The sequence below is a fragment of the Charadrius vociferus genome, unplaced genomic scaffold, assembly GCF_000708025.1.
Source record: "Charadrius vociferus isolate BGI_N301 unplaced genomic scaffold, ASM70802v2 scaffold32, whole genome shotgun sequence".
NCBI classification, from domain to species: Eukaryota; Metazoa; Chordata; class Aves; order Charadriiformes; family Charadriidae; genus Charadrius; species Charadrius vociferus.
Window position 1 is genome coordinate 3,373,925 of NW_009647856.1, and position 10,483 is coordinate 3,384,407.

Genomic DNA, 10,483 nt, shown 5'->3' on the forward strand with positions numbered 1-10,483 from the left:
CATCTGTGGTAGGAGTCTGATTGCTCTCCCTGCTGCCTGGGAATGAGGGGGAAGAATTTACCCTTCGTAGATGGCAATCTCCATTTAATAGAGAAATGGGGTCAAGGAATTTTCATATGTGCCTTAAAGTGAGTAGAGTTAAAAGGATACTAGGCTCAGCTTGCTTCCCAGGTTCTCAGAAGTATGAGAGGTTTAAGGCAATATATTAGCCTTATCCTGCCTGCTAGGCTGTATTTGTTTTTTTCTTTCTAGAGGGAATAGAGATTGCTCCTTTCCAAAGCACAGCCTGCAAAAACTCAGAGGTAATGGCAAGAAAGAGTTGGCTTGGTGGCCACAAGGGACTGCAGAGTTGTTCCAACTCAGAAACCACTACAAGATTGCTAGATTAGGAGGAAGCATGTCTGCAAGAATGGGGAGAATTTACTTTTATTTCTGTTTTTTTTCTCATTTTGAGTTTTCTCCATTAATAGCAAACATTGTTTATTCTAGCTTCTGTCTTTTTTCAGTGTCTACAAATGCCTTTGGTGGTTTTGATCTGCTCACTAAGAAAAAACATGTGCATAGCTCTGCCCCAAAGCTCTGCCAGACTCAGTGTTCGCTTTCAATTAATATCAATAACATCCATTTTCAACAAAAGGTAGCTTGATGGTAAGTATATTACTAGATGTGAAGAGTTACATGGTCAGAAAATGGAGGATTTAATCCAGGTAACGTGTACTGATTGATAAAAGAGCAGCCACAAAACCACTGAACTCAGAATGGACCCACAAGATGCTGAGTGAAATACTCTCTTAATCTGCACTGAGCTTGCTGAAGGGCTGCGTTACGAGTAAGATAGTGGATGTAGGTTCAAAGTTAGATCAAATACAACTAATACAATGACTGGAGCCTGCAGTCATGGTATTGATTGAACAGAAGGGAATCCCCCTAAAAGCACTGCCCTTTTAGAAGCCAAATAACAAAACTTCACACACAGTACTTCCCATTGCAGCTCTGTATCCTAGTAAATACTGTATTTTCATGCCTAATAACAGGCCACAAGCCATGTATTAAGCTAACGTAGGCCTTAGGACTTGTGTTTTATTTGGACTTGCTCCATTTGGCTAGGAGCTTTGTTTTAGCTTATCTGGCTGCAACAGCAATTGTCTAATGACCATATGGCTATGACCTTAATTTGTCTGAGTTACACTTCACCTTGTATAATTGCACAGTTTAATGTCCATTCTTAATAAGTTTGATATATAAAGGCACAACAGTAATTGCGCTATGCAGACTGAAGTATTTCTGACTCCAGATTAATGATGCAGTTTATAGGAGCACAGCCCTGAGGTGACAGCAGGGTGCTGCATGCTTTAGGCACAGGATGATAGGTGAGGCCCCACGGCTACCAGCAGCTTCCGGGTCAGTCACTGACATTAATGCAAACTTGGGAGCTGAGCAAAATCAATTTTAGGGGTATCAGAAGGAACAAAGAACAAGAACCTATCACATGCAAAGTGTATGATATCCAGTTGAATCATAGGCATTGCAGAGCTGCTGACTGGTGAGGAAAGAGCAAGGCATGAAGCTTGCTAGAAAACAGATATAAAAGTCCCCAAGCAGATCCTGAAGCGAAAGGGAAGGAATCATCAACATCATTCAGTTCCCAGCAAAGGGGAGTCAAAAACTCTCACCACAAACATCACACTCCTCTCAGGACGCTGTTGACTTGCTGCAATGTCCCTGGAGCGAAAGCTCTGCCGGCCTGGCCCAGAGAAGCCACCACCAGAGGGGGACCATTATGTCACAGTTTTCTGTGGCAAGTATGGATGAAGGGGTAGCTAGCAGGAGGTTTTCCCTGGATAACAAAGGTCAGCTGCAGTATTGTTAATAAGACTTCCTTTGTATTAATTAGACAGTGTAGACTGTGTCAGTATGGATTGAACTATGGGTAGATGTAGTGCTGAGGGACATGGTTTAGTGGTAACTTGGCAGTGTTAGGTTAATGGTTGGACTTGATGATCTTAAAGGTCCTTTCCAAGCAAAACGATTCTATGATTCTGTGATTCTATGATTCTATGAACTGGGCTAATAATAATAACCAACAATAAATGCTTGGCTTTGTATATATGGCGTGGTCCACTTTCTGCGCATGGCAAGATTTGGGATGCAACACCTGAGCTTGCAATGCCATTATCCTAGCTCCTATCACATCCAATTTTCAGCTGCTATCCAGTCCTATAATATCAAAGCAACAGCTTGTCGCTCACCTGCCTTTACTGGCTCGTGCAGCTCCAGGTGCTGGGGATTCTCAGAGTCTGAGAGCATATTCAGGTCCCTAAAGAAAGCGATAAGAAGCCTGAGACAAAAGAAACTCTTTCTTCATACCCTCATTATTGTATTAAGTAGATAAATGAATAGTGGTTCATGACAGAAAGCAGCTCCCAAGCATGACCCCTTCTTAGCTGATACATATTTGCAATGCTGTTAAAGAGCTGAGAAGAAAAGGTTCTTTTAAGGTGAAATCTTTAATGGATTGAATGCAAGTTTATACATTTCTCATGATGTCCAAATGACTTTCATCTAAAGGATACAGATTTCAGTAAAAGTCAAGTCAGTGATAAATCGCGGTCCTTTTCTAACCCCAGTAAATTCAGTGAATTGTATGTGTCCCAATGAGAGGAGATTGTGGCCTAACAATGGAGATATCAGTGTTTATAAAAGCATAATTACTAACATCTGCCTCTGCTTATCTTTCCTTATGACTTTTGAAAGAAAAAAAGAACAAACAGACCTCCCACACTCACAGTGAACTCTTGCTAATTATTACATTGATGCTTCGTGCTAACAAAGGTTCCACCTTAACAACTGTAAATTAAAAAAAAAAAAAAGAAAAGAAAAAAAGCCATGAAAAGCCAAAAAAAATGGAAACAGAAAGATGGGGAAAAACTCACAGTCTTACACATATTTCTGCTTCCCCACTCTGTTGAATAATAATGCTCTGGACTTCTTCATAAGTTTTCCCAGTCAAGGGGATGCCATTCCATTCCAGCACCTGCATTCCTGAGAAGGCAAAACAGCATGAGGTCAAGTGCTCAGGTTCTGACAAAGACATCAGATAGACTGCTTTGACAAGAAGTTTTGATGTGACATTCAGTGAATGCTGTTTAAATGGCACAAGACATTAGCAAAGTCCTTTCACTTCACACAGTTCAGACTGTTGAGTGTTACTGTCCCATCAGCTTTAACTTACCTGTTGAAACAAGTCAGGAGATTAATGCCTTTCTGATTCAAACTGTACATGCACTCTCCACAGTCTGGGTTGCATGATATTGAAAAACTTTTGCAGTATCAAAAACATGCACACTTACCAATATGGCAAGAAACCAAAACATTTTATATATCAGACATTTCCTGGCCAGCCATGGTCTTGGAAGATAACTGTTCCCTACAGTGGCACATTGCTGTTAAGAAGCTGAGCCACCAAATGGGACTAAATTTGTGAACGTGATTTGTTAATTCAAATACATTTTCTCTACTTTGTCACTTAAGAAAATACAGATGAAGGCAGTTGGACAAACTGATTTAAAATGAAAAACATACCTCCACATTTCAAACATCAGCCTGGAAATATTCAGGTTTAAATTTTTATTCCATATCTTTTGTTATGAAAAAGTGATAAAACAGCTGAACATAATTCATTGTGGAAGACAGGAACAGACCTATGATAAACAGGCCGAAAAATACTGTATACTGATCTAGTCTGTTGTGTCTTCCAAGTATCCCAGGACTGAGCCAGGAGACTCGGTATGGAGCAAGGTATCACTATAAGGACATTTTATGCTCAGTATTCGCAGAGGCAATCCCTCTGTAAATCGTGTGAGGTGTATTCTGATAAGATGAGAAATCTTTTGGTACAGTAAAATGCTTACAAAAAGCAAACTGTAGATTCATATCTGGGAGTTACAACTCAGGTTCTGAGAATTGCATTCATATTTTGAACTAGTTAGTCACAAGGCTGACTCCAAAGAGATTAACTTCTCACTAATGTACAAATGTCAAAATCCAAGCCTCAGGCTCTAGAGAAAAAAAAAAAAAAAAAAGCTTAATGGGCCAAGATACTGAATTCTTAATAGTCCACTAAAAGCAATGTATTACAAAACATCTGAAAACCACATCACCCACACAGCAAGGAAAACCACAAACACTTAGCTTGCTACCACTTACACAGATAAAACCAAGTCTTCACCTGGGTCATATTTTTATTTCAAAATCCTGTGCTGTTGCATATAACAAATGGGAAAAACAATGAAGTGAAATGCGGAGATAATCTCATAGGAAAACAAGCTGCTAAATAAAATATAATGGGAATTGTTCATGGAATAAAACAGATGAAGTTATTTGACAATAAAAGAATATGAGAAATAAGGACTATAATTTTCTATTACAAAATTTTCTATAGGATTCCATGAATTAGGATTTGAAATATCAGATTTGCTCATAAAGTTTCTCAGTAACAATTTATCATTTTGTTTGCAGTAGTTTACAGAAATACAGACTGTGCAGAATGACTAAGAAGTGATGCTCAGAAGGCAGTAAAGCCAGCTGCTTAGTGCTAAAATAGATTTGTCTTTTCCTAACATTTAGTCCCTTTCATTTACCAGCCATCATTCAAAATCACGATCTTGCTTTTGCTTGTTAGAGCAGATCTGGTTTTAAGCTCAGTTCCTCTGGAATAAAGCAGCAGTAATTACGAATAAATGCAGCTCCCCCTGATTTTCTGCCACACAGATATAACAGCATGCTTTCTGTCTTTAGAAGGCTTCTAGAAAGGAAGGAAGGAAGTGATGTTATTTTTGTTTTCTTGTCAATGTGTGCCCTCATAATGCTATTGTGGCATAGGACGTTGAGTAGGACAGTATGAACTTCTTGAGTAAGCCAAGCCAAGCCATCACTTCTATGTAACCATTTGAGAAAGTGGTTAAAATCCTTTTGTAAAAAAAGGAGCTTTGCTGACAAAATGCATCCAGCTACCATCCTAGGTTTATCACGTCCTGCTTTCATGGCTTCAGAAGAAAATTTACCAGGGAAGCAGTAAGGCTATCATCAACAACTAGCTTTAATTTAAAAGACCAGCAGGAAGAGCCTAGCTGAGTACCGCTGCAGTCTTGGGATTTGGAAATCAAGTCTCATTTCCACTGGTGAGAGGTTCACTACTGAGTGCAGCGGCACCGCAGTCACTCACTGGGTCAGTAAGGCCAAGCAGACGTGAACAAAGCAGCAAACTGAAGGAAATTGAATCTCGACAGCCTTGGCTCACACAGAGATCCATTTAAGCTGTCAGTGTAGGGGTATATTCTTTTTATTGGCTGCCTTGTGGATTCATGAATGTTTAAAATCAAAGCAATTTAAACATGACTTAATTGATCTGACTGATAGCCCTGGAGACTAAGGAAAAAGTTTTTAGGCAAGAAGCTGGTATTTCTTTTCTTAAGGAGTAACTGCTAAATACCTTTTGCTGTAAAAAAAAAAAAAAAAAAAAGAATGTTACAAAGAAAACCTTTAGGAGGAATGTGAGTCTAATCAACAAAAAGAGAAAAAAAGTACTGAGAAGTCATGTGAGACTGGTAACAATAAAGTTTTTTTGCCTGAAAAACAATCATATTCTGTAACTGACCTTTGGTAGTCAGAACATGTTATCCACATTTCCAAAACTTTGTATACTTCAAATCACTAGCTTAGTAGACAGAAAACAAACAGGAAGATGAGAAAACTTGCATTGCTCCATAGCAACTCTGCTGACTGAGGAAAAACTAGTAATTGCCCTCATAATTGAATCCATAATTTCTTTTAGCATCTTTTTTCTTTTTAATTTTATTGGGATGGCTACATCCTGTACTGATGGTGAGCAATGACTTATTTTTAGCAATATCAGCTCCCACAGTCAGCAGATCAGCTTTATACATCAAGACCTCCTCCCTGCTCCGCTAAGTGTGTTGACACACATGATTTGCTCAATCTTTTTGGTATCTATCTACTTTATGATAATAGTTAGAACCTGGAATCAGAATAAGTTTATAATTTTCCACTGATTACAAGATGATTATTCCAGAGAGGGAACCTCAATACATTTGTAACTGCCACAGATATCCACGTTTAGCCAGATTAATACCATCCTTTCCCTTAAAAAAGCATGCTACAGTCCTTTTGTATTGAAAGAGAGAAAGTCTATTGTATCCGTGTATTCTTCCATACACATCTGTTACTGGCCACAGTTGGAGATATTATCAAAATCTAAGCGTACGTTTCCCCTGACACAGTATAGCCATTGTGTTCTTCTTCATAAGTACCAAATAAATATCTCAAAGGCTCCTGTATTTGTTATCGTTGCTGCTCTCAGTGCTTAAAGTAAGATCTTGCTCCTGGAGGCAGGGTCAGTATTTACACTGCAGAAGTGAAGAAGGGCCCATGTTTCATCAAAACCGTCACGGGAAGGAGAGGGTGGAATTTTGTAGTATTGCATTATATTGACATACTTAACACATGCAGCTTAATGCTGTTCTAGATTGCCAGGCTCTTTTTAGCAACTACTAAAGTGTTAACATTTATTATTTTTAGGCATGAGTAGGCCAATTATCTGATAACAATAAAACCTGAAAACTCTGCAGAACTGATTTTCTTTTTCTGACACTTTGACTAGTCATTTGACAGCTTGTGAAATGGAAGCTAAGTACTGGTGAAACTTGAAATCTGCTTTTAACAGTGGGGAGTCAGGGACTATTAAGAAGTAGCTTCTATCAGCCCAGGGATGAAAGTACTTGCAATAATTACCTGGGGTCCCTGGGGAGCATTCAGCATGCTTTGTTGATCCTGGAAGATCTGTGAAATTTTAGGGAAGACAATTTTTGGGTAGAAAGTTTTAATAATGTGGAAAAAAATGAGTTTGGATTCAGTCCTAGGGCCAGACTTAAGCTCACAACACCATACAAAATTTCTCAGGAGCCTGAATAAATCTGTGTCCAAATATGAGGAGCTGGTCTACTGGAACTTGCTTGGGTTGACCACATGGTTAGAACTGGTAATCTGCTGCTGATAATTTTTATTGCTCATGTTAAACAACTAAGCCCTCTAATTGTTGACTATTTAGATTATAAACATCATATGTGGATCAGCTGTTAGGAAAAAAGTGCTTACATAACAGCAAGGACTACACTCTTCAGTCTTGTGAAATGTTTTATAGATGCTCAATCAGGAAGTGCAAAGATGTTCAACTCCCTGTATAAAATAAAGACCTTTTAGTTTTAAATGTTTCCATGTGTTTACAAGTATTGCAAAATTGCCAATTGTCCAGAGAGGTCGTGGAGTCTCTGTCCTTGGAGGTGTTCAAAACCCAACAGGACACAGCCCTGGGCAACCTGCTCTCACTGACCTTGCTTTGAACAGGGACTTTGAATGAAGTGATCTCCAGAGGTGCTTTCCACCCCCAACTATTTTGTCATTCGGTGTAAAATAGTTAAATTTTGCTTTATAGACTGTGCTAACGTTTTATTCATAGCTCTATGTAGCAAAGAAAGCAGAAATAGCCGATTCTAGGGATACTAGATCTGCATTGTAATATCCATAAATCAGAGTGCAGTTCCATGAATTAACTGATTTGGTCTAACTGAGGAATAATGGATAATTGTTCCTTAACTCTTCAAACTCCTGTACTTGAGTGCGTATGTACTCAAACCATTTATCTGTTTTTTTTTTTTTTCATGAAGAGGAAAAGTATTTAGTAAGAATGAAAAAGTCTGCAATATCAAATAACCCACAACTAGTTCCATGGATATTGTTGAAATCTCTGTGTGTCTAAATCTCATAGCTTCTTTTAAAATCTTGGTTTACATTCAATTTTAAAAGTTAGACATAATTGTATCCTGTATCATGGATCACAGTATTGAGGAGAAACTTAAACAAAAACAATTGATCTTTGTTCTCCTACTTTTTGGCACACGTACTTTGATGTAGTTCCTTTGGGTAGACTCTGCCCTCATTAAGTAATGATTAATTAAACTAATCAGCTGTCATCCTATTTAAAACAAAACTGTAAGAAAGATCTGAGAGCTGATCAAGTGAATTGTATTTTTGCCTCTTTTAGGAGTTATGATAAAGAAAAGATATCCAAGGCAGTGATCAAAAAATACTGCCAACTATCATCTTGATCCAACAAATAACTAAATACCCTTAATTTTCAAAGTATTTCCTACCACTGAATTTGCTATGCTATGGTGATACAGAACCCTTGACAGTAAAACTGTTGCTTTTAATGGTTACCGGTGAAGATTAGATGATATCATGGTTATGCCAAACACATTAACCTACAAGCGCTTCAGGAGTGGATCTCTTTAGTACATATACAATCCACGCTCATGGCCAGTGGTTTGAAGACTGTTTCTTCAGAGATGTTGTTCAAGGCCTGTGGCTGTGAATGCTCCCTGCCGTGGACCCAGACAACGGTTCTCTTTCTACTTACACTGGTTTGAGGAATTCCATTAGCTTTATTCCTAACTCACATTAATGCAAAAAACTGACGCAAATGTTCTTTTAAAAAAATCAAATTATTAGATTTGGACCAAACTTTTTTCTGTATTTGTGCACAACAGGAGTGACACAAAGTTTAGAAATTTTATGGAAATGACAGCTTCCCTCAAACACTAGTACTAGAAGTCATTCAAAGCCACAACCTTGGACTATTTATAATATTGTGTTTTCAAATTCAGAAGAGTTTTCAGAAGGAACACATGCTGCAGGAGAATACCAGATAAATGACTACTTTTTCTCTGAAGTGAATGTCACACCGGGGAAGCTGTTATACTTGAAAACTGAAATGATTTATTTATCCACGGAAACAATATAGCAAAGTTGCAAATACCCTATGCTGGTGCTTCAGAATATCTCATCTTAGACCCAGAAGAGCTACTTCTAGCTTCCTTCTCTGTAACTGGTGAGTCCTTGGCTTTAATGCAAAGGGATCTTGAACGTTGTTATTTTCATTTACCCCATGGAACCATGCATTTATCAGTTATTTAGATCGTATGACTTCATATAGAGGTGGTTGGAGAGGGGTTTGTTCCTTCATCCTGCAGCCTTGAGAGAGAAGCTGGCTATGTGGTATGAAAAAGCAACTGAAAGAAGGGGAAACAGAGCAAAATAAAGTGTTGATGATGTCTTTGGGGATTGGGCATGGCCTGGATTTAGAAGGGCTATAGCATCTGTTCCCACACCTATCCCATTCATTCTTGTAATTTTTTAATTTTTTTATTTTTTGTCTGCTTCCTTAATAGTGATCTAGGGCAGAAATATTTCTTTGCTTCATGAGGATATTGCAAGGAGACACATATGTATATGTAAATATTTGAAGAGCTCCTACTCTGCTTGGGTGGCTGCTCTCAATAAATACATCCTTCAGTCCTCCACCTGGGTGATAAAGCTGTACTGTTTAACTGAATGTGGTTCTATATATAACATTTCTATTGATAAAAAGCAAAAAAACCCCAAATTATAAAATATGCAGACAGAATAGGTCTTGGTATTAGAGTTTCTGACTGTCAACTGGAAGACACAATATATATCTGTTTCCACCCATCTTCCATTATTTCCCACATTTTCTGTCCTCTTCAGATTTATCCCTAAGACATGAGCTGGCTGCATGATTAAAGTTGAAATAGAAAGGAAACTGAAAATTGTCAAAGGATTATAGTTCTCTGAATATGAGCCCCAATATAGTTGCTTCAAATACAGAAATACTAAACTGAGACGCTGAACATCTCTTGAATTTTATTCCCATCTGTAACACAATGTATGCTATTATAAAATTAATCTTAATCACTTTACATACACTGTTATACTGCAGAGTCTCCTTTTCAGTATACCCAAGGCACCTGAGAAGTGTTAAAACTGTTGTTTGCTGTGTCACTAAGAGTTTTTAATTACTTCCAAAAAATCAGACTACACATGGATAAAAACTATTATTTTACTATTTTTTAGCATCTCAGAGATGCTCTCCTACTGGAATGTAAAAAGATCTAGACATTACAATATTAGAATAGAGCTTCTGGTTTTGGTTACACCATACTTACACACACTGATCACTGGTGTTTATTCTCTGATTCTTCATAGTTTGTATTGTTTATTCTTATGCAAAATAAACACGTCAGTTTGAGTTGCATTTTTTCACTGGTCCGACGCTCACAGAGGAAAAGAAAATTGTACTCTCTAGGCTAGCAGTTTCAATCAGTAGAATGTGAATGTTAGTGTCTTTCTATTTCATAGAAGATTAAAATTCAGAAACATTACTCTGAAATCCCAGAAAGTGCTATAAAAGTTAAATGTGCACTCAGAACAAGAGGAAACAATATCAACTTGCAGTCTGACATTCAACACCAAATTATGTTATGGTCTGTGTTCTCCAGTTATTTTTCTTGTATTTCTAAACCTTTCTGATCGTTAAAAATAGGTTGAG

The 10,483-nt window shown here is 37.8% G+C and overlaps 1 protein-coding gene across 1 annotated transcript in view; it reads right to left on the minus strand.

Annotated features, from left to right (window-relative positions):
• Positions 1 to 10,483, minus strand: part of PCLO (piccolo presynaptic cytomatrix protein) — a 373,983-nt gene that overhangs the window by 84,759 nt on the left and 278,741 nt on the right. Inside the window, exons 11-12 of the mRNA XM_009883002.1 lie at positions 2,934 to 3,042; positions 2,250 to 2,317 (exon numbers count right to left, since the gene is read on the minus strand). Of these exons, the coding sequence (XP_009881304.1) occupies positions 2,250 to 2,317; positions 2,934 to 3,042 (177 nt within the window). The remainder of the gene's footprint in view (positions 1 to 2,249; positions 2,318 to 2,933; positions 3,043 to 10,483) is intronic.